Genomic DNA, 25,131 nt, shown 5'->3' on the forward strand with positions numbered 1-25,131 from the left:
AATAGCCAGTTACTATAGACCTGTGAGTCTCACGAGTATCAACTGCAGGAGTGTAGTATCCATCTTCAGTGACAATCCAATAAATATGAAGTATATTTATATATATCAGTTACCCATTCAAACATTTTCTATAGTTTTATTTAGTGAGACTTCTCATATCATATGTACTTCAGTTAACTGGCCACATATTTCACAATACTTATACTCATTTGAATAAAATAATTAGATATAATACACAGCATTAATATTAAACTTAAGTATTATCTATTGGTAAAACTATGTTAAGAATGTGAGTAAACATTAGTGAGAAGCAACACTATACTACTACGAATGTCAGAGTGTCAGTTCGTAATGGCCACACAAACATGTATCAAGGGAGAGGAATTCGTACGGGGAGGTCCCTGAGAAGTGAGTGAACTGGTGGTGTTATAGACATGAAGTGCACCTCATGTGGTCATAGGTGTGTGGGTGGCAGTGTGGGCGGGTGTGTGTGGGCGGCAGTGTGGGAGGTGAACAGTGTACCAGGTGGGAGGCTGTGGGGTGATGTGTGTAGTCAGATGGTGTATTTAAACATCACCTACCTTCATGTTTGTCTAGTCACATATGTAATTCGTGATATATTTTTTTAATATAGCTGAGAAAATGTATAAAATGGCGGTAAAATTTGGGTTTTACCAGAAATTATAGGTTTTTCTCAATGTATTTGGTGTTGTTCATTCTAATTTTATTCATTAACTCACCAGCAATCCCTAACCTAACCTAACCTAACCTAACCTAACCTAACCTAACCTAACCTAACCTATCCTAACCTCTGGAAAACTGCTAGATGTCTCACATAGTCTCAATCTCAGAGTTTATAGAGATAATATCAATCCTGATGGCCACGTGATATTTTACTTGAGTTTCCTACATGAATTTACCATCTTGAGCAATAATAACATAATGATATCCAAATCTGTGTACAAATATATCTTATAATGCAGTTTTTTCATAGTTTTTAGCTCAGGAACCAAAACATGTGGAGTGAGTCATGTGTGCCATAGTAGTGAGTCAGTTGTAGTTGGTATTATCTGTAATTTGGTTAGTATATTTCTTTATAGCTAATGACTCTACATGCTGGTAGTGGCTATGAGTCGTGATGTATATACCAAATGTCACTATTTACTAATTAAAGGTCTTATAGTCAGGATAAGAGCTTTGAGAAATGTAATGCATCATAACATACATTTAATTGTTTTTTGTATATAATTTAAACTCTTTATTACCTTATAATTCTGCCATATCCTGTATCTAGATTTAAAAAAGAAACAAGTATTGGTATAAACTTTTAAATTATCTCATGTAAATCATTGCTATCTTTTAAACAAGGATCTTTCATGATAGTTCTGGTATCAGTTAGTCTCTTTAAAAGAAGCTAAACAAACAAACTAAAACCAGTATAGCCTCCCCAACCTAACACTCTTGTACCGTACGAGTTTTAAATTAAGTTAGGTGAGGTTTAATGCCAGCAAAACAGAGACATTTTTCTTTCACTGGGATGTTTTGTTGGTGCATCTGCCCAATGCAACAAAGGCATCAACGAAGCGTCTAAATGAAGAAAGGCTACGTTTGGATGTTGGGAAAGCCATCATGAAGTTTGTTTACATGTAGCAGTGGCTGGCTGAAAGAAGATCCTGAATTATGATTTTATGATACTGAACTAAAAACGTTTTAAAGTGACGAATAAATAAAAACATGTCACCGTTTTATGTTACATTTTAAATTATTATCGTTTCATGATTTAATTCAATTTTTACCTAAAAGTATTCAACACCTAGTATGAAGCGGCAAAGCTTGCCGCCTAACCGTTGTCCATTCTCGCAACTGGCCGGCCGTCAGGCCAGCAGCCAGCAAAAATGGCCAACATGTTGGGAAGAAATTGCCCAGTGTGTTGCCACCTTAAACTAGATTTAACTGGTATTTTTGTTAGGTAAGGTTAAGTTAGATTTGACTAGTATGTGTTTTAAGTAAGGTTAAGTTAGGTTTGACTAATATGTGTCAATTGCCTTAATGCTTGGTTCACTTTATACTTGTAAATAAAATTTTGACACTGGTTGTGGTAGAATCTGAAAGCGATAAACAATTTTTTAGAGTACCTGAAGTTTAGTCCCCCAGCTTATCTCACCTTAAGATTAATCACCCTGGTGCTAACATAACCTAATCTAACTTAACCTAACCCTCCCAAGATGGCATTGAGGGTGTTAAATCAAGTGAAACAATCTAGTGGCTAATCTTCAGGTTTCAACATTTCTTCTCTTGAAATAAATCATTGAATTGTAGTTTAGCCATTAACCTTTCCCTCACTTTTACCAAATAACTACCAGCTTTACCTGTTATTCTTTGATTTTATAATAAATTGTCTTTCTGCCATAGATCTAAACTTGTAACATTGTCTTTATCTTACAAGTGTGTGGTATAAAGTAAGACAGTAAATGTTTCAGTATGCTGTAGTATTTGAAATTGCTCATTTTGGTGGATGGTGTGTGGATTTTCTCTTTTAAGGGGAATCTATTGGAAATTGAAGTAGGTGTCTTAATGATAGTGTGTACATTGATTATGACAGTCTACATATTTTATGGTACTTGAGCTTTTCATTTATGCAGATTTAGTCTTTCTTTTATAGCAGCAAGTTTACATGAGACCTGATTTGATGTTTTCCTTTACTTCCAGGACGACATGAAAACGAAGAGGATAATATCGTGTTTGCCTTAGAGCGAGGTGTGTCAGGAGTTGTTCGAGAGGTACTGGGAGTTGTGTGTCGACAGGATGGCATCCCCAAAGGCCGTCGCCTCAGTTACCTCAATGCAGCTGTCAGGTCAATATCTAAGATTACATCATCGAACCAGTCAAAAAAGTCTTCATACTCAGGAGAAGAGAAAAAGATGTTTGATGACATGGTGTCCTCCAATGAGAAGAGCACCTCACCACAACCACAAGTTGACTTTGGTGAGGAGGTCATCACCAAGGAACAATACTTCTGCCTGTAAGTTCTCCCATCTCACTTCCTCTTGCTACTTTGCTACTAGTTTTCATCTGTCATTTTTTTAGGTACTTTTACCACAATTTGCATATGGTGTATGGAACTAAGGTTGTGTATATCTTAGTTTTGGTCTAAAAGACTGTGCTGCATTATAAAGAAATAGCTAGACAGAACCAACACAAGCCAAGGCTATACTACATCGAGCTCACACTGTGGACTCAGTAAATCCAAGGATTTATTCATTTTATGATTTAGGAAATATACAGAGGCTTTAAGTTGGGAGGTCTGGTTTGTGTTTTTGCTTTATTTCCTTAACAAAACTTACTGTGCTTTGTTTATTAGCATTCACCCCACAGCTTACACCTTTACATTCTACGCTACACATTGATTTCTTTTTATTGATAAATGCTGCATAGGTACAGTGGAGTTGCGATAATTTGAGAAATATGTACAAATTTGCAGGTACAGTGCAATTCCTTTTATCTGAACTGACAACCATATGTAATCTTACAATAATTTTCAGGTTGCCTGGTCCTATGTTGTGAGGATTACAGTACAGTATGCTGTATATACATACTCAGTGACATTAGTTTTATTTTTAGTATTTATGGTCCATGGGACAGTGTTCTGTATATTCACCATTGCAGGTTACGGTGCTGTCTAGTCCATGAAGGAAAGGAGGTACGTGCAGGTGGCCTCCGACTCTTACGTTACCTCATCCAGACACCAGAGGATGTGCAGGCTCTCATAACAGTGAACACCGTACCTCTTATTATTCGGTAATGTTTGAATAACGATAATCTTTCAAACACAATATATGTGTTTTAAGGTATATATAGTAGCCCTTATGTCATGGAAGTTATAAATGTTGCTCACGGTGACCATTAGCTTGTCATAAATACAGTACAGTATAGCGGTTTACAAATGTACGCTATTCATTTTTTGTCATTTTTATTTCTGTGTTATTTAGTAAGAATTATGAGTTCTCTAATTATTTTGATAATTTAGAATGTGTGATATACTTAAACTTTTATTGCTAATGAACTTTTTGCAGGTGTATGGACATCATGCTTGATAATCAAATAGAACGTGTTCAAAGTCTGAGGTTGGCTCGTCGGATGCTGCAGGTAGCACCCAGTCTCTTCCCAGTGTCCCTGGCTCGCTGCCTTATAGCCATTGCTCGTGATGGAGCTAAGGAGAGAGACAGACTTCTTAGATCTGCTCTTGCTACGCTTAATGAAATGGGTGTGTATATGAGAGCCCAGTTGATGACAGATAGTTACCAGTACCTCGCATGATGACTCACCAGTAATTAGGTTTTATACTGAATGAGCACTTACTAGAGAGATATGAAAGAAAATTACAGTACATGAAAAGCATAGATATTAATAATTAATGGTTGTCATTTTTTACTTCTAATGCACTACTCCCTGGTGCTTCTCTGCCTTGTGTCTTTGAAGTTAATGTAAGCATTGATTCGCTGCAAATAAATTGAAATAAAAGCTAAGGTGATACTGTAGACAGATTGTGTGCTCAGTATCCTTACATTTGTTCACCTTTTGATCTTTTAAGCTGTGCTCAATACTGCCGTGTTTGTGGAGTGTGGTGGGGTTGGCGTCCTACTCCATAACATCTTGGATTGTGCGATGCCACGTATCAATGAAGCTCTTCTGGGTGCTATCCTCTACCTCCTCAACACACCTGAGTGGCGGCCACACTGTGCTCAACTACATCAGATCCTCGCCCCGTTCTCTGACTTTCACTATAAACATACAAGCTATGATCTTGAGTACTACAGTAAGAGGTATGCAAGCTGAAAATGGGATGGTTGACTATCTGCCTATTCTTAGTTGGAGTCTGTTACAATGTATATATTGTAGGCAATCTTGTTTTATTTATGTAGCCATTTTAGCCTCTCTAAGAATGTAACGACTTCACTGCACAAAAAGTTGAAAGATTGACCCATTTTGTACAGTAAGTCTTGAAATAATCAAAATAGATTTGATAGAACCATTATGATGTTCAAAAGGCATCAGTTTGAATCTGAGAACGTCTGCCATATATCGATAACTTTAATTATAAATGTACAGTGGAGTCGCAATAATTCATCAGTTAAGAACCAGAAGACATTGTGAACTATCATATTGTGAATTATAGTCTATTAGATTTAAATGTAAATAATTAGTTAGGTTCCAGTGGCCAAATAATATACATACCTGTACGTTCAGTATACTGAACAAAGTTCAGTATGGGAAGAATTTTTTAGAATCGTTTTGTATGGTACCAAAAAACTCACAATACTGTACTACTGAACTGGATAATCACCAAATATTTCAGTAAAGAGAGGTAACACTGTGTACTGTACAGTACCGTGAATTCTGATTATTTGACCGCATAATTAAAAAAGAGGCAGCAATAGAGGTATTGTACCTGTGATTTTAAGAATATGAATTTGTGTTTTGCAAACTATTGGAACTCCACTGTAAATCATTTGTAATTATTCCAATGATAATAAACACTGTGCATATGTATTTCTAGATATGAGATAAGTGTGCTGTAGATGGAGATTCATTTTAGCTTTAAACTTACTGTCCTTGAGGATCTTAGAAACAATTGTGTCGAGCAGTATTTTCATAATGACTGTGTCTTGAAAGGTATATTGATAAACTCCAAAAGTGCAGTTTCAATACAGTACATTACTGGAACTGCAGTATGCAAATTTTTTTAATTTTTTTTTAATAGTAAGCACAGCAGTATTTTTACCTGTTCTCTTCATTATAATTTTTTATCTTTTACTCTCGGGTGTAGCGAGGAGCGTGATCTGCGGACACAGGCAGGAAAGTTGGCAGTGTTGGTGTGCCTCAGGTCTTGGTCTGGGTTGGTGTCGCTCTGTCAACCAGACACAGCTGCTCTCAGATCCCTCATAGCATTACTGTATCCCAACCATGAAGACACCAGGGTAAGTCTGAGCTAAGATTATGTTCTGTAATAATGCTGGAGGAGAGATGACAATGTCCAAAATATTAACCTTTCATTATCTTTAGTCTTAACAACGCCAGTTGATGGTAAGTCGGTGTGTAATTTAGGCGTGAGATGAATGAAGCTTTGTCTCCATGTAAACTGTGTAAATCTTTGTCCTCATATCTTTTTTCAGTATCATTCAAGGTTGGCTTAAGTCCATTTTACTTATTTTACCAATGTTTTTCTATCCCTTTGGATCCACTTCTCTCAATCTAACCTCACTAGAGTCTCTCAACCTAGTTGTATCACACCGTATGTTAAGCAACCCCCTTGGTCAGTTCTCAGTGACCTCAGTCATTAATGTTGCTGTACCATTATTAATTTTATATTATCCCACCACATAACCCAAGTCTTCTTATAATATGATGTTTCATAATTTTGTTGGTACATTACAAACAAATATTTTGTAATTGTTATATGACCTGTTGTACTTTAGGTATTGTTATGAATTAACATTTTTGTGAACTCCTCCTCAGCTGTTTTAATACCTTCATGTTATATAAATTGTTTTGATATCAAATACTTCTCCTAATAAAAAATAGCCAAACTTTGTTAATTTTAGTTCATTATGAAACATTTCTGTTGCCATTAGACCTTTTATGATAGAGTATAACCAGGTACAGTCGTGGTCAAAAGTAATCTTGCACACTACCACCAAACCCCTGCGTCTGGCTGGGTCCTTTCTGCACAGTAAGTCGTGTGGGGTAGGGAGGGGGGATTGGTCCACTTGGGAGAGGGCCGTTTGTTGGGGACAGAGGTGTGGGAGGGTGATATGTGATGCAATTGCTCATGAGAGAAGGAGGGGATTGAAGAAAGCAGGCATTTTCATGAAATAAGGAAGGGAAGGATGGAATTTTTTTTTCACTATTATACATAAGATTTACATGCTTTATAAGAGGACCCTTATTTTATGATTATTATAATGTGCCATCCATTTCCTTAATTATCATTGTTTCAGGTCGTACTTTAGGTTTTAAACAACGATATTTAGATATTTATAAGAACGTGAATATGAGGAGAAATAAGGAGTATGAGGGTGGAAATCATATTTATTTTTTATATTTACCAGCATAGGTCATACAGAATATCAATAGCCCGTCCAATGTCCTCCTCACCTGTGAAACGTAGTCTCCCCAGCCTAAAATTATATAATTTATATGAATATAGAGTTAAATATATTTTGTTTATATTACACACCCAAAATTAGTCATTTAAATATATCAAACGTCAGCAAACCATCAAAAATACTCACGGCAGCCGATTTCCCAAGTTCTCAGACTCCTCCCAGTGGGTTAACCAATGTCTCAGAGTGACCCCAACTTTGACACCTTCAGGTGTTAAGGGTTATCTAAGACCACATACACTTACAATATACAGTACTGTATGTGGTCCTTGACTTGCGTCCTCCTACCTTACCCGGGTCCACCCCTTCAATACCTTCCCCACCCTCTTGTGACGTGTCGTGTAGAAAGGCCTTGAACTCGCTGGTATGGTAGTAGGAGAGGTGCATGATTTCTTTTGACTGAGATTGTACATTATGTTGAACCAAGTCTTGGCGTTGGTCTGACTTAGTATTGTATGACATAATTATGAGTATCAATAGTTTCTTGTAGACAGAATGCCTCTTCAAGGTTTCCTCCTAAGTAAGCAAGTAGAGAGAGGATGATGGAGTGGTTTTGAAATTATAACACCTGTTTCCCTTATGTCTGTTAAGTATTTCACTAAAAAAAAAAAGTTATTACCTCCAGAAAACAATAATAGAGTTGCTGTACGAGTTGTTCAGAGTGCCGTTTGTGAACTGGGTTGGTGACTATGAAGAGGCTCTCGCTCAACACGGGTCTGTCTCTTCCTCGGACACAGACACCTGGCGACTCCATGAAAGTTTTGTAGCAGCAGAGGCACGAGCAGTTTTACCTCATATTGCAAAATATAGGTAAGCTGTTTTTATATTTAGTCGTATGTAAAAGTTTCTAGATGTAACATTCAGCTCAGATAGGGATGGAGTTGTGTTTGTAAATTGAACGCTTGTGTTTGTGAAATTAAATTGTAAATGTTTTTCTTTTTGTATCAATAGAACAACAACATATGATTTAAAAGTTTTAAGATACTTTAAGATACTATATTTATATATTTGTGGGTTATAGGTGTTCCTGGGAGGTGGACTACAGATAAAGCTCTCAAAATGACAAGCTGAGGAAGATTCACTTTAAACCCTTTTTTTTTTTACAAATGCAGGAAATGGCTTGAAAAGATGTAGATGTTTATTGAATCATTTTAACTCATTCTCTTTTACCTTTTTTGTTCTGTTCTTTTGACATACATCTTCTTACCTCACTATTCTTCACTCTTAGCTGAACTTGATCTATGTCTTGAAGTACAGGTCATTTACATCTTTCCTTGTTATAATTTTCTTTTGCAGTTTTAAAAAATGACCTATTTCTTCATTCTATAGCAGGTTCTTTTTGCCTCTCCAATACAGTATGCGGTAACCTACATACTTTATTGTGTTTTTTCTTTTCAGAGCAAACCTTATCCAGAACCACTTGGCATTGGTGCTGTATACATTAATATGTGTTGACCTCTTCCCTGCCCTATGTGAAGTAATTGTTACCAGCTCAGCACCTGTGTCTGTTAAGACCACAATATTGTTGGGTCAGTGTTTTTTATAATTTCTATAACCCTTGTGCTTAGTTATGTTCAGAAGTTTCTAAGCAATACAGTGTCTGGAGATAGAGTTAACTAAGTGAGTAGGTACCTCCACATTGGTGCTTACAGACTGGAATCAGAAAAGTGAATGAAGAAAGAAAATTCTGTTTTGATAATGTTCAAGTTATCAGTCTCATTACAGTTAAGGGGAGGCAACATTAAGAGGTATTATGTTAGTTCAGTGAGGATGGTCGTGCTTCTTTCATCCTAATTAGACAGAAATAGAGTAAAGTTGATAGATAATCTAAGAGATATTTCAGAATGAAGAGAAATGGGATGCAGTGTAATATGCTGAATACATTACTTGCAGGTGAATTACTCCACCAAGCTAACCAGAACTTGCCTGGGGAATGTGGCTCCCTATCACATTCACTTCCCATTCTACTGGAGCGAGCAGCTGGTAATGATCCTAACCAGCGCATGCGAGCCACCCAGGCCATCACAGCTTTGTTAATGTTGGCTCGCTCCCAGCTCAACTCCCACGGACAACCCATGTCTCTATATCTAGCTCACATTATCCGTTGCTCGCCCAAGGCCAAGGAACGCATTCCCAAGGTGTACAATGCCTCATCAAGTGCCAAACTTAGTAAGGTAGGTTTGATATATTACAGACATTGTGTGGGTAGTATATTAGAATGAACCTGTACTTGAGTGTAATTTCAATAAATATGAGAAAATATGAGATTTTTATAGTTTGCCATGGATGTGGCTTGGAAATATAGTATTATGCTTGACCATCTATGTCTATATTCATATATACTCGTAGAAGCTGACTTTTCTTAAATACTTTGCCATATACAGTAATCATAAAACTTTACATGCATGTTCATCTTCTTGAGTTCTACAGCAACTCATGAAAAATACGTCACTTAGACATATGGGTCTGCACTTTCTGACCTCAGGTATCATTTATATTAAGTTAACTTTTGATAGTCTTCTTGCAGTGCTTGGCATCTGTGTTCCATTTCATGAAGGCTGTTTTTTAGGGCTTGGCATAGTGAAATATGGGACTTAATAGTGTGATACTGATTTAAAATAGGAAGACATGGATGCTTGTGACTGCACACTCAGAATTGTATCATCAGAGGAATAGCTAAAACAGAAAAGAATTAGAATATATATATACTGTATACAGTATTACTAAATCTTGTCTGCTGTTCACACTTCTTTTTTTCTTGTATTTATAGTGGTTGGGAAAAGACCATGATGAACTAATCCAGCAAACCTTGAAAGAGTCAGATGTGCTCATCTCTGGACGAGACCCTCACACATGGAAGTGGGACCTCATCATTCCTGTACTCAGAGTAAGCAAGTGTTTTCAGGCTCAAGAGTATTTGAAGAGTTTGTACTATCTTATTTCTATTAAAATGGCAATTCATGTGGCCAATCACTAAACAGTTACAGTCTGTGTAGTTGTTTCTTTTAACATATGCTGAATGTCTTCTCCTATTTTTATTGTTATTATTGTTTGATTTGAATATTTAAGCATCGGATAATAATTTAAGCTCTAAATGTTTTGGTTAAGTACCTCGGCTATTTTTTACTACAAATTGAGATAACCTCCTAAAACTGTTGCAAAATTGATAATGACAAGTTTTTTATCAGTGTAGAGCATTTAGGGGAGAGGACGTGAGTATGTTTGTGCCTTTAGGATATTTGATCTTAGTGAATTGCTTCCAGTAAGTCTTATTTTGTGTGTTACTTTCATCAGATAATGAACTAGAATAGTTTGTAATCAAAGTTTATGAGTTGTTTAGGCAGATAATAATGAGTGTATCTGTAATAAGAAAGACTTTGATGTAGTCGTGATGGGGAATGTGTAGGTTTATGCATATAACAGCTTGGTGATTGTAGATATTTATAGAAGAGTTACAATTAAATAGAATAATGTGAAGTCATGTAAACGTCCCAAATTCCAATGTTCTGGTTTAAAAAATGGAAGTGACATTTCCTTGATAATGAAATTGAATATATAAGCAAAATATTATGGTTGATGTAATTGATTTTTGTTTGTCATGGTGATTGGACATAACCCAACTTTTTGTGTAGGTCATAGTACTGTATTGTATACATTGTGTAGTACAGTGTATTAGTGCACATTGTTTCAAATGAAGAAAGAATGGAATTGATAGACAGGTAAAACAATAATTTGCTTGGTTGTCCCTCATATGACTAGACCTACTACTCTACTGTATGTTGCCCAAGAAAGAATTTGGTCATCTGAAATGACCAGATATTGTCTGAATTGTGTTATTCCCATAAAGGGAAGTGACAATATATTTTACCGAGTGTTTTGTGTCTTTTACAGTGGCCTTCATTATCCTTGCAACGGTTGGATGATAGCAGCTACAGGCTCTTCATAAAGAGGGTCCTGCATTTTTACAAGCCAAGTGCAGGGCTCTTTGCCAATGTTGAACTTACTCATAATCTTTCCCAAGTGTTTGCTCAAGGCCTACTGCACTTCTGTGACTTTCTCCTGGGAGCAGCTGAGGTATGATAAACCCAAGGCTGTAAACTCCTAACCTAGAATACTATTATGCTTATAAATTGCAGGTTGCCAGGATCTTCATTAATCTCATTTCATAGTTTATACAAGTTGATAGTATTGGATTATTCTTTAATTTCAAGATGTTTTGAAATATGCATTTTCATACCTATTATTGTACTTGAGTATGAATGTAACTTTACCTACAATAGTGTAAGAGCTACAGTAAAAGATGCCTTCTAGGTCTAACAGCTGCTGCAGTAGGATATTGTAATATTGTGGTGTTGATCATGTGGTCTTTTTTGTTAGCAGGTAAAGGTAAGGTGCAAATAAATTGAATTCATTATCCTTTTGCTGCTTCCTAGACTTCCCATTTACACTTTTTAATTACTGTTTACACTTTGTTTCACTTGCATAGCATGACTGACAACTTGGGTTGACTGTCCACTGTCTTGTATATTGTGGTTTCTGTCATTGTCACGCCATAAGTAAAAGGGTAATATTTAGATACAACAGCTGTACACATAAGTGATTTATGTGTACAGTACTGTATTAGGGAGCATTAGACATCTCCCCAGAAGTGTTTTGATATATGTAATGAGAAAAGTGCACTGCATGTCACAAGTGTTTTAAATGGATTAACCCCATGAGTATGATGACAACCACTTGATTATGATGATATAACCCCTTGATTATGATGACATAACCCCTTGAGTAAAATGATATAACTCCTTGAGTACGATGACAACCCCTTGATTACAATAACATAACTCATTCAGTACAATGACATAACCCCTTGAGTACAATGACCACCCATTGAGTATGATGACATAACCTCTCAAGTGCTTTATCAATCCTATTCAAATCATTGAATTATTACTGAAAGGTTTAAGGTATCATAAGGTATCATACCCTTTTCCAAGTTTGGTCAATACCTGTAGTTGCAAGAACATAATATTGGCAAAATTGTATACGACAAAAATGGCATTGGCATAGTAACATATTTCTTTAGATAATCATCTTGTTCCTTTATTGTTATATGTACTCTTAGATCATTATTTATTTTATTTTATTTATTTTTTTGATGATCTAAAGTTTCCTTGTATAGTTTACCTTCTCAGGAGAATAAAAATGACTTATGATAACTTCTTTGAAACTTTTAATTTTCATCCAATTTTTTTCTGCATACAATTTGTCTCTTACAGTTGTGTTTGAATTTAAATTGTAATGTGCAAAATATACCACAAGTTTTGCTAACTGGTTCCCTCATGGTGTAGTTTAACATTGTAAGTATCCAGTTAATTCATAGGTAGATATTACCCTAGGTGGCCAACCAACTCAGCCTCACCTCAATGCTCAAAACAGTATTTTCACACAAGGAAAAAGTCAAGACAACACCAGCCACATTGTCAAGAACTTGCTTACTGGTCACCTTATCTTCCTACTTTTCCAAAATATACACAAATTAGTTTTTAAGCTTATGGAATTTTATAGTATGTAACCACATTGCAGGCTCTAATAGCACTCTCTCCTGTTAATTCTGCATGTTATTACTCAAGTAGTTTGAAAAAATATATTTTTAGAATTATATTTAAAAAAAATTATACTCTATTAGACTTTTCCTCCTGAAATACAGGATGACTGCAGTAAATACTTTGAAGAATTGTTAGTGGACGTGAGTATGAACCTGTCCTATGTTGTGTGTGAACGTCCACCCCATGATGCAGTTCTCTCACCGTCGCGCCTTAACACCACCACTGCACAATATTACTTTCTTGCTCTGGGTAGACTCTCTCACTCACAGCGCGGATACGACATGCTTCTGAAAGCTGGCATCTTTGAACAGTGAGTAACTGTTTTGAGTTTCAAACATCCAAAATTAGTTAAAAATTAGATTTTGTCAGATAATCCATTTTCTAATTTATGACATGATTGTCCATGCAGCATACATTAGTTATTTAATTTTTTCTAAAAAATGAATTCATCACTAATCTTGTGTTAAAATTTCTGTCTATTCAGCCATGTTCTCTAGAGATGTCATTGCTTGTGTCTCACCATGTTGCTTCTGCTCATCATCTGTACTGTAATCACCATCTTGTCTGTATTTAATCATAAAATCTTTTAAATAATTCTATTATCTGTGAACACCCTTAAAGTCTTGACAACCACACAACCCCCTGGACTTGGCCATACCAAGGGTTGCACTGTGTAGAGCATGAGAACACTAGAGCTACATCACCCTAGCCTTCAATATCTCATTTGTTACTTGACTCACTCCAGTGCCTTCTTCGACATTATATAAATATATGTTGAAACCTCTTGACAATTTGGTTATTTCTCACACCTTCACTTACACATTTATATAGCCGTAGGGTAATATCACTATCACCCTCAGTACAGGTAAGCAGACTATATTAACCCTTTGAGGATGATGGCTCAAGCCACATCTCTTTTAAAATTATGATTTAAATATAATTCTGAAGGAGTGAACCCATCATCCCCAAAAAGTTAACATTACTCGTTTTTTCTTTTGTTTTTGTTTATCTCTTGCCCCACAGTTAATTTTGTTTGTAGCTCATTTGTTGATAGTTACCATGGTGATTGCACTGCAACGCTTGACAATAGAAATGTTTAGGTGCACTTAGAATTTTCTGGAACATTAATGATAAGAATAATTGGATGCACATGGGATATTTCTACGGTATTTCTCTGAGCGTGAGAGACCCTGCGATAACCCCTATAACTTTTAAAGTGCTCCGACTCAGAACAAGTAAAGGAACAGAATGGCTTGGGATGTCTCGGTATTGTGTTTGAAGAGGACAGGTTTGGAGATTACAGTGGTATAATAAACACATCTCTAGCTGCTTTGTCACTGTCTTGGTCTTGCCTGGAGCGCTTTGTTTGGTAAGGAGCTCAGTATGGTTTCTCTTTAGGGCAAATTACCTTCGATATTTATACTTTTGGCTTCACTCTTCATTAAATGATGAGCAGCCTTACTGCAGACTCTTAAAGGAAAAGTTTTATTCAGTTGTGAAGAATCCTAGCATTTTCATGGATTATAATGAGCTATTTGATTGATTAGTTAATTGTACTGATTGATCAGAATTGGCTAGATAACAGCAAATTTACCCCCATATTCCAGATTTGGGGGCCATGGAGTGTTATTTGGTTGGAAGGATAAGTGGTCAACTCATTTGAGTTAGAGTATCACATCTAGCTGAGGAATGGAGGATTGTTTAAGGACACTCATTAAATATCTTTTTAAGCTGCTTGTACAGTATTGTGAGAAATTACCTGTGTTATCATGATCACTCCTCCATATATATTCATCTTTTACCATTTCAAACCTTTTCTCACTTAGATTAATGCTGGGTACTTTCAAAATCTAGAGGAAATACATATACAGTACACAGTTTCCATTTATTTATAAACATATATTCATTGTTACTGCTGTGAGAGATTTATGTTCTTTTATATTGTGTTTCCTTTCCACAATATATAAATGTGAACAAATTCTTTTTGCAGATTACAGGAGCTTGTGAGTGTGTCCAATAGTGATATGTATGCCAAACTTGTCTCTACTTGTTTAGACTACTCTATTAATGGACTCAACAGGTAAGTTCAGCTGGTACAGATGTACAGTAATAATGATAGTGCCATTATGCCAAAATATATAAGCTTGTATACTAACCCTCATGCTGCTACTCTATCAGTGTTTTCATTACTTGAGGTCTTCTACACCACCATTTTGAGGTATGCCTGTACTTTCCTTCTAGTAGGACTAAACTTCCTATTTTCCTCATTTACTAAGTCCAATCTAACACTGTTTCTGGTAATTTTAGGGCGATTTTGACCAAGATTTTAACCGGCTGCCAAGAATCGGCTCGTGTGTACGCCACTCAGTTCCTCCGAGCGCTGGTTCGAGTGGGTGCTGATGACTTTGCCCGTTGGGGAGTAGAGTTGCTGGTAGCCCAGTTGTATGATGAGAGCCGCATCGTGTCCTTAGCAGCTTTGGATGTTCTGGAGGAGGCTTGTGATAATGAGGTTTGTGCATGATGGTGGTGCAGATCTGCTAAACAATTTCTCAGTTAACAATACACTGGCCAGTTTTAGTTGCCTATGAAGGCACTACTGTAAGAAATTAAAGTTGGAAGTTTCTTCTGTTTAAGGTTCCTTGGTAATGTCGACATAGGCCAATAGTGAATGTTAGAGAGGGCAAATACTTAATTTTTAAAAGTCCTTGATAGGTGAAGTTAATTTTTAGATGATAATTTTAGATCATATTAGTATCATATTAACATTATATAGGAAATAACTACAGTACCTAAAAAGTTTAAAATTTACATAAGAAAATGCTCGTAATGATGTGTAGAATGACAAAATTTAAGTGTTAGAATATAAATTGGAGGAAGATTATTTTTAAAAAATATCTGTTTTTCATAGGAGTACCTGGAAGCCATTTTGTGTGCTCCGCCATCCGTCCTGCACTTGGGAGACCGTGGACAGCTGCTCATGGCCAAGTTGGTATCATCACCAAGAGGTTTTCGGGCATACCGCGATGCCAACTTTATTAACACCTTGTTGCAGAAGTGGTCCACAACATACAATTATAAGTAAGTTTAAACTGCTTGTATTAAGTTGCTTGTTTATGATCTAACATAGAGAGTAGTGGATATTCTTAACTTCTGATTAGTTAATGATATTTTATTCACAATGATTTTTGTAATTAATGACTTTAGTGAGTAGTCATGAATGTAAAATCTATGAAATATAAAAAGAAAACAAAAAGTTTTAAAGCTATAGTTGTGGTGGTTACTTGGAAAACTATCTTATGTGAGTTAGAAGAAAAAAAATTAAAAAGGAGTGTAATTGTTGAAAAGGGTGAGCAATGATAATGCTGGTTATTGAGTATAGCAAGTTCATATAAGAAGAATGTCAAGTTAACATAATAAAGTTGACTACTATTAATTGGTAGGAATATACTGAGCAGAGGTGAAGTACTTGTACACAAAGAAATTTGAATTTGTGGTTAATGTTTGGGAATAGGTTGGGGGGGCTAACAGAGGGCAGTTTTGCACCCAACATGATAACCCAAATAGAAAATGAGAGAGAAGCAAGAGGCTAGAGAATGCACAATTAAAACTACCTGGGGGTATTTATGTTTTGTATTCATCTTTAACTCTTACAGATTGTGATAAAATTTTTGAGGTCTGTTGAAAGTTTGTAGTTAATGAGTAGTTAATGAGATGAAACCTTCAATAAGAGTTGGTTTTAATGACCAGTTAATGTGTCTGGTAAAGTGAGACATCATTGTAATTGTTCTCAGGTATGTGAAGCTGATGCAGACAGCTGTTAATGATTCAGTCACTCAACATCAGCGAGGGGAAGATGGTGCTTATGGACGACGCACTGGCAGCAAACACGTCGTTCATGATGTTTTCCTCCTGCCTCACCTGTATGGATCACTAACACAGCACAAGGAAGGATTCTCCATTCTTATGCAACATGATGCTGTGAGGAATATGGTCCAGGTGGGTAAATATATATCAGAGCCATCTACGTGTATTATCATTTGGCAAGAATATTAAAGGCCAGAACATCTACAGAGCCAAAACACTTACCCCTGAAGTGATTGCTCTTCTGCCACCCTGATGTGATCATAAAAGCAGGAATCCTGGCTGGTCCCCATAATTGAGCTCCTAGATTCTGATTTCATATTGTTCCATTTACTAGTTATTGAAATGTGTTAAATATTCCTTTACCATATCACGGTTAAGCTTTCTGATGACGGTACACCCACAAAATAAATTTAATTATATTAAATGTGTATGTTTTAAAATTTTGAGTATACTGTACTTAATAAAGAATATTATGTTTTCTCAGATTATCAAAGCTGGTGCTGTATCCAATCCACGAGAGATCTTCCAGCTTAAGGTTGCAATATGGGCCATGGGTCATGTAGGACTGAGTAGTGATGGAGCAGGTTTCTTGAGCTGTGAGGGAGTGTTGCCAGTGCTCACCCACCTTGCTGCTACCTGCCCTGTGTACTCAGTTCGGGGGACGTGCTTCCATGCTCTGTGTCTTGTGGCTACCACTAAGGACGGGTCTAATCTCCTCAGGAAATATGGTAATTGCCAGTTTAATGTAACGTGAAGTTGCTCCCTGCATCCCTAATTCTTTGAGGAATTGTTTTTAATTGTTACTTTCCTTGTGTGTATCAGTTAAGTCAATGTCTTAAAAAGGCCTTTTGAATCTTAAAAGTTTTGATTGTTACAATGTCTTACAAAGTCCAGCAATGAAACTTAATTTGAATAGTGTGCCACTTTTTTGTTGATGGCAGCAGAGACTACATTCTGGAGACAGTAATTTACTTATAAAGATCAGCATACTACAGTATATTGCAACTGAAATTAGCAGTGACAATTTTAAATACTTGAGAGGAGAATCTCTATTTTCACTGCAATTTTATTGTCAGTTCGAGATAAAAGTAGGTAGCTAATTCTTCCTTGAAAGCAAGTTTGATGAAGCATTTTTTATATAACAAATTGTTAATTTTTGGGGGCAAGTAAAAACTGCTTTCTCTAGACAACTGATTCATAATCAATTACTTGTCCATGGGTAAGAGAAGGTTTAGTACAGTACTCTATTTTGACCCCTATGATGGCTACTCTTTATGTGATGTTACATTAATTACCTCCATGAAGAATTCTGGAATGCCATGAGGCATAAAGTCAATTGATTGATGAACGAATATAAATACTTGTATATTCACCTCAGGCTGGGAGTGTGTGCAGCGACATCATCATGAACGGTGGCAGTTTGTGGAGGAAACGTTGGATGTGTGGTCAGCAGCAGCCAATCAGGGCCAGGATGAAAACTACATTAATATAGGTGGACACCAAATTTCAGAAAGTGATATGGATGACTTTGAATTGTCGAAGTAAGTAGCTTCAATATCTTTATTAAGTATTTGGTGATTGAAGGGTGTGTGTGTGTGATGACTGTTGACTGATTTAAAGAAATTGATCAGTTTTGTATATCTGTAATGCAAAAATTGGACTAAAGGACAAGAGAAAATGAAATGTGTAAAAGAAACTTATCTTTTATAGCTATATATAATATGCTCCTGTGTATTTATCAAATAGTTCCCATGATGCTATAGGTCATGGCCACTATCAATTTTAGCCATACCTGTGTTTGTATTCATAGATACCGTATATATTAGAATACAGTATTAGAGAATATTGACCTGTTAGAATGGATGATCTGCGTACATTATTATAATCAGTACCGTGTCCTTGCAGGCCCGGATTCTATGTTGGAGATGACTCTGAAGACGGCAGTGATGGTGGATCACTCTTAGTTGAAGGTATTGGGTTGGACGACTCATATCCAACTTCAGGCAAAAGTCAGGTTAGTGTATATACTTAATACACCTGAAAAAGTTCCTAATAATTCTGTACTTAACTGAAACTATCTTGGCATTGCAGACAGAGGAAACAAGTTTGATCTTGTAAATGTTTTAAATAAGTATTTTCTGTATGTTTAGTCGCTGTGTTGACCCACGCCCAGACACGCTAACCATTCTCCCCTAGATAAATATTACCTTACTCTCATACACTGTATACTGTACCTTCCTATTTTGAAGTACATATCTAGTAACCTGATATAGACATTGTACAGTATTATGTTAAAGATTTAAAATTTCTTAGTGTACTCATATGATATTTTAATTCATTAATTCCTTTTTGCTGCCTAGAATCACTTGGCCTATGTGGTCATTTTTTTTAGTTTATTTTTCATATTTTTTATTAACAAGGTAAAGTTTCAGGGAAATTGATTAACTTGTACATCTAGAAGAGTAATGGTTGAATGAATTATGCGATTGTATAATTAATCACATGTCCTTTAATACATTTTTTGTCAAACATTTAGACTCTGCCACATAAGTCTAAGCCTCCAACTACAATGGGCCACCAGCGCAGTCTTTCTGACTGTGCACCAGTGATGGAGGAGTTGACATCATCAGACCCACCACAGATGTTACCCTCACAGGATGACCTCACCTTAGGAAAAAGATCATCACTACGCCTCAGCAAACTCTTGGCTAGTGTGCGTAGAAAGTAAGTGAACTCAATAGATGTAATGCGATCATTTTGGAGAATGACTTTACTCTTTCATAAAGAGTTTCCTTAACTGTGATTTTGTTCAAGTTAGTTCAAAATCACTTAAATTCCCTGGCAAAGTTTATTGGACTGGAGAAAATAAAACTCTGACCCATTTTAGTATTCTGTGGTGTTAGAATGTTCATATAAAAATGTATGGATGTTAGAGAAAGTCTCAGCTTGCACTGCTTCTCCTCAGCTTAACTCCCCCAAAATATTTGTGAAGACAATTTGTAATAGTAAGATATGTTGTCATAACAGTGTTTAGGTTCATGCCATCTTTCCTCAATCATCTTCAATATCCTGTCTCAATACCCTACCTGTAGTTCATCTTGGTGTGTAGTTGTCCTGGTTTATTCTACTTAAGCTTATGTTGCATGTTTTTCTTAACCTTTTGTGCAGTATTAAATTTAAGCAGTAAGAACTTGATGTTAATGTCTCTGGTGTGATGGTAACTTGAAAATTTATTATGAGCAGAAACATGAAGTGAGTGATGTCAGGATATTGGTGGGAGACACTTGAAGATAACTCTATTGAAATTGGTGTTGGAAGTAGTCTCTTCAAGTAAGAATTAATTATATGTATTATTATGAACAAATTGTCTTTAATTATTATTAACTTTGTTATGTGAATATTAGGTCAGAACGGCGTCGGGAGTCTACCAGCAGTCGTGCCAGTAACTCTTCTACAGCTTCTGACCGAATGACTGATCGCATGGCAGCATTCCTGCAGTCTGCTCGACGTATCCGAGGGATCAGTTCCAGGAGCCACTCATTGACAGACCCTATGGGTTCAGATGATGAAGCAGGAGATCAACGTTACACTTTGAGCTCAGATTCACTATCAGACCCAGCACAGGATATGGAATTCTCTGCTGCTGAGTTGCCCCATGATGGCCTTGACATATCAAGAGACAGTTCTCAGGCAGAGAATTCGAATTTCCTAACTGTCAAGCCACAGCTGTAAGTATTGAGATAAAATACGTGACACAGTTTGGATACATTTTACTGTAGAAGATATTTAATAATTTAAAAAGCCAAAAAACTATTTGTTGAACATACACATCATATACAGTAGTATAGCTAAACAAGTTAAGTATATGCTAGGTATTTTAGAGTTGCTCTTGCAGGTGGAAATAAAAATAAATACAAGAAATCAAGTGGTATCATGTGCACCTTTCTTGCATTTATGGTTGGATAATATAGTCCAAATCAGGCATTTAACTTTTGCCTCTTTCAAAATGTCTTCCAGTAAGTCAGTGTTATCTGTGTATGTCTTTCTTCGTATATTATGCGGGAACACCATACTGAGTGAATCCTAAATTGTAACACTAATAACTACACTTAAGTTGTCAGGTTCAGGTTCATTTGTGTTATCACCATTCTACTGTACATATTTCTTAAGGCGGCATCACACTAGCACTCTTCCCTTCAATTTTCCCAGTTTCTGTTGTTCTTTCCACAAATTGTCAATATTTCTACCCCGTCTCTCTCAGGCAAATAGTATCGTTTCCTCCTGTCTGGCTTGTGCCAATTTCTGTACTCGACAATGAGGCTATGTATATAAAATAAATATCGAACCACGTTAAGTAACTAAATTTAATTTTAAAAGTATTTGGTATCGCATTTTTTTATAAATTGCTTTAATGTAAAATTTTGTTGTTGTTGTTGATATTCGTAAATACATGTGATAAGTTTGTTTACATTGAGCCATGTGTTCAACGTCTCCACAACCTTTCAAACTTTCCTGTGTGGACACACCTGTCCGAAGAATACACGATAGACAATATTAGATATTATCGTTGCCCGTGTGATCCAAGGGACGATAGATACATAAAAAAAATGAAGAGGAAGGCAAACAATGCCATCTTCTTTGTTTACAATTGACGAACACGGAAAGATTGGCTTGCTAGTTCTCTATGTGTGTGATGGCGCGCTCATGAAAATAATTTTTTTTAGAAACTTGATGCAATAAAATGACGGAAAAGTGCTAGTGTGATGCCGCCTACTGGAAATAACCAGTAGACCTTGTTGTGATGTAGTTTAAATATTTAAGGGTGGTATAAAGATTGCATCTGCACATTATTTTTATGAATATGAGATGATTAGTGTTTTACTGTCACAGCTTAAATATTTTACTCATGATTAATGGGTCAACATTTTTGCCGTATTTATTTTTGGTGTTCCTTCACTCTGTCTTCTGCTCCTAAGGAAATTGGACATTACTTTATTCTAGGGAGTGTCGCTTGAGTCCTATTGCAAGTGGAGCATCAATAGCCACACTTGGATCACAATCAATTGCTGATGGTGGGGTGGAGTTGAGGCGAGGAGGACGAGGTGGTTCCATTCGAGGCTCAAGCGGAGCTCTCTTTGCTGAAGATACTATAGACAGAGCTGCAGGCAGCTCGACTCCTATTCTGTTAGGATCTGCAGCTATAACAGGCCAGCCATTGTCTACTCAGAGCTACCTCACACTACGCTCCATCACCAACCATCGTAGGGTTGTGTCAGAATCGAGCCAAGAAGAGAAAACCACACGAAATTCACTTAAGGGCTTTCTCTCTTCTAGTTATGAGCATAGTGGAACATAGTAAGTATACAAAAATTCTTTGCTGTTTCTTCAATACTTTATGGAATACCTGTAAAAAGTAGTTTTTAATAATAACCAAAGATAAAAGATTAGAATTTGGCATTTGAAAAAGGGAAATGTAACTTCAAGTTGTAATTTATATTCTTGAAATTTTACAGCCGATACATTGCTTTGTTTCAGTTTGATGCGCAATTTACTGGATGTACGGGGAATGGTGCGATCTCCCTCAGGCTGCAGTGAGGTGTCGTCTGTACGTTCCGCTGGTGTTCGGGGTAGTGGACCAGGTGGCAGCAGTAGTAGAGGGCTTGGGAGTCAGGCTCTTAGTAGTATGACTCATCATCAGTCTGGCCAATGCTTTTTAGGATTTGCCTTGCCACTCGACCTAGACTTACTACTGTACGATGATTTATATAACAAAAATATACAGCAGCAAGAAGGGGGAGACCGTGCAAATGCTATAAGCACAAGCAATGGCATCTCTGGCAAGGATAGATTTCCTGCAATCACAGAATCTGAGCTAGAAACTCAATCTGAGGAGAATATCTCGAGAATTAAAAGTAAGTACACAGTCACGTGTATCCAGTTTAGTTTGGATGTTGTAGTCTGAAAAACATTATGAAATTATCTGAACAAGAAAGTTAAGAGGAAATGAGGTGATTACAAGCATGTACAGTAATGTAGTCAGATAGTATTGGCCTTATGTCTAGATTAAAAAAAAGCACCATTTGTTCTGCTGTTTTTTGCAATTATGAGGTGGCATCCCTAAGTGAGGTTAGCTCTGCTGAAGACATTGATGTGGTTCGTGGTCAACAGAATAACACCCCACCGACCCTGTCTGGCTGTGGGGTTGAACTTGTGTCTCAAGAGTCAGTACTGTACTGGATGACAACCTTAACCATGAGTGTTTATGTTTAGATTTAAATGGTCATACATAAGTTTAATAGACAAGTGAAGCAATTAGTATAAAACATGACCTTTATGTTAATATGGATTATATATAGAGCCTCCGTACTCTATTTAGTTGAAGAGACTGATTGGGTGAAATATATCTAAATGTATTAGTGTCAAAATACTGGTTGTCAAAATTAATCAAGAACTGGTCACATATTTTTGTGTTGGATGACCCCAGCTATTGTCAACCACTGTAAATGCTGTAGAATCTTGGCTGACACTTTGCTAATGATTGGATCTGACTTTAAACAGCAAACGGTGTGAGTAATGGAAGGAGAAAAATTAGTGTTGACAAGGCCCCAGGGTTGGAGAGCGAAGGGACTGGCTTGGAACTTCACACTCCACAGACATGCCTGGCTTGTTTCTCCATCGCCCCGCCCTCCACACACTCCAGCCCCTTGCATAAGTGTTAGTTAAAATTGTTTGTTGACTTTGTGGTAGTTTTGTAATTCACGATTTTGTGTAAAAATCATGAAAAGGAGTTGATTGTTATTTAATTTTTGAGATTGAATGTTCTATTAATATTAATCTGTTTACAGGTGCAGTATTTCCATCTTTTTTATTTAATTTTATTTATTTATTTTATTTTATTTATTTTATTTTTTGCTGCTTCTGCCAGGCCTTATGGATGAATAGAACAATCATTGTACTGTATTAGTGTTTTTGTCTATCTGTAGATCCTCTGTTGTTTGCTGGTAAAAGATTACCTGAGGTAGATACATAACACAGTAGAGCTTTGGACTTTAGGAAGATGAGGAATATATTTTTTAGAAATTTAAATTCATTTAATCAGAATTTATTATAATTTGAAACAAATACTTTGAAAGTACCAAAAAATTTAGTTATGGACTTTAGGATCTTTAGAAATACATCTTATCAGTAACCATTCCTCACTATTGGGAAGGTTTAAGCAGTGGTATTAGGATATTACTTTACTTGTAGACCTTGAGTCCTGGTACTGAACAAGGTTGTGTCACCATTCCTTAATGCTGAATTTTAAACTTTACAATAAAGAAATATTAACATTAGAGATATTGTTGTAGGATCTGAGTAGTACTTTAATTATGAAAAGTGAAAGTGGCTCCCATAAGCTGGGATTGAAATTTTCTCCGAACATTGTTCCCAATTCCGTAATTTTACAGAAAATTCCGGACTTGGGAGCGATTTTCTTAGGGACACATTTTCTATAAAATTCTGAGTACATTTTCCTGGTACCCGGAAAATTCCGGGGATGGGTGATTTTTTTTCCGGGTTTAAGAGATGAAAATCAGGCGCACTTTCTGGAAATTCTGGGAAAAATTTTCTGGTACCTGGAAAACTCCTGGGATGGGGGATATCTTTCTGTGTTCAGGAGATGATGTAATGTACAATTTCTGGAACTTCCGAGAAAATTTTCCTAGTACCCGGAAAATTCCAGAAAATTCTGGGGGATGAGAGAGTTTTTTCCAGCTTTGAGAGAGTTCTTGTTACCTGGAAATCTCTCATTCCTGGAAGTGCTCTGCACCAGTTTCAGGTTAATGGAGATATCACTGTATACTAAGCCTTCAGTACACAAGGAGTCAGCATGGCCAGTACTGTACTCGGCTCAGTTCACTTCCCCATGTTGTAAACTTGGGTATCCATTTACAGCTGGGTGAACTGGGAGCACCCAGAATTTGAAACACCAACGCCTGGACCAAGAGGCGAGCGGTGTATCCACTCAACTGCCACACTCATACTGAAATGATAAAAAACACTGTTTTCAATTTACTCAGTCAATAAATAGCAGTACTGTACTGCATATCCTGTATTGTAAAGGCATAATAACATGACTTTCTGTGTTTAGGTGAGAGTAACGGGCAGGTGACTGAGAGCTTAGTGGTAGAGTCTCCTCCCCTGCAGCGGGTCAAGGCCATGTCTGAGGTGTCAGAAGCATCAGAATCTTCTAGTGTCAACAGCCAAGGTTGGGATGACTTGGGTGAGTAAATTACATGTCGATTATTACAACCACTGATTTGAGTTTTATCACAAAAACTGTTGAGATATTAAGGATACCACATTTTCACGAATTCATATAAACTGTACTTTATTCCTAGAAAAATTAGGTAAAAGTGGTGATGCAGCTTACTATCAGATACAAGTATTAATAAAGCCTCAAAAATACCTCTTAAGTATTACCGTAATTCCTTGTGCGCTCTAGTACTACCTCTAATCAG

General features: G+C 36.5%; 1 protein-coding gene across 1 annotated transcript in view; it reads left to right on the forward strand.

Annotated features, from left to right (window-relative positions):
• The first annotated feature begins 299 nt into the window (after positions 1 to 299).
• Positions 300 to 25,131, forward strand: part of LOC121853675 (rapamycin-insensitive companion of mTOR-like) — a 30,630-nt gene continuing 5,798 nt past the window's right edge. Inside the window, exons 1-25 of the mRNA XM_042348013.1 lie at positions 300 to 408; positions 2,710 to 3,022; positions 3,667 to 3,798; positions 4,074 to 4,264; positions 4,592 to 4,823; positions 5,828 to 5,978; positions 7,789 to 7,973; positions 8,562 to 8,692; positions 9,057 to 9,337; positions 9,934 to 10,050; positions 11,055 to 11,237; positions 12,868 to 13,076; positions 14,757 to 14,846; positions 15,074 to 15,275; positions 15,675 to 15,844; positions 16,558 to 16,762; positions 17,115 to 17,358; positions 18,009 to 18,171; positions 18,536 to 18,644; positions 19,167 to 19,354; positions 20,035 to 20,358; positions 21,632 to 21,985; positions 22,166 to 22,542; positions 23,189 to 23,344; positions 24,762 to 24,893. Coding sequence (XP_042203947.1) covers positions 366 to 408; positions 2,710 to 3,022; positions 3,667 to 3,798; positions 4,074 to 4,264; positions 4,592 to 4,823; positions 5,828 to 5,978; positions 7,789 to 7,973; positions 8,562 to 8,692; positions 9,057 to 9,337; positions 9,934 to 10,050; positions 11,055 to 11,237; positions 12,868 to 13,076; positions 14,757 to 14,846; positions 15,074 to 15,275; positions 15,675 to 15,844; positions 16,558 to 16,762; positions 17,115 to 17,358; positions 18,009 to 18,171; positions 18,536 to 18,644; positions 19,167 to 19,354; positions 20,035 to 20,358; positions 21,632 to 21,985; positions 22,166 to 22,542; positions 23,189 to 23,344; positions 24,762 to 24,893 — 4,882 coding nt within the window. The 5' untranslated portion in view covers positions 300 to 365. The remainder of the gene's footprint in view (positions 409 to 2,709; positions 3,023 to 3,666; positions 3,799 to 4,073; positions 4,265 to 4,591; positions 4,824 to 5,827; positions 5,979 to 7,788; positions 7,974 to 8,561; positions 8,693 to 9,056; positions 9,338 to 9,933; positions 10,051 to 11,054; positions 11,238 to 12,867; positions 13,077 to 14,756; positions 14,847 to 15,073; positions 15,276 to 15,674; positions 15,845 to 16,557; positions 16,763 to 17,114; positions 17,359 to 18,008; positions 18,172 to 18,535; positions 18,645 to 19,166; positions 19,355 to 20,034; positions 20,359 to 21,631; positions 21,986 to 22,165; positions 22,543 to 23,188; positions 23,345 to 24,761; positions 24,894 to 25,131) is intronic.

This window comes from Homarus americanus, unplaced genomic scaffold (assembly GCF_018991925.1).
Source record: "Homarus americanus isolate GMGI-L3 unplaced genomic scaffold, GMGI_Hamer_2.0 scaffold4896, whole genome shotgun sequence".
NCBI lineage: Eukaryota > Metazoa > Arthropoda > Malacostraca > Decapoda > Nephropidae > Homarus > Homarus americanus.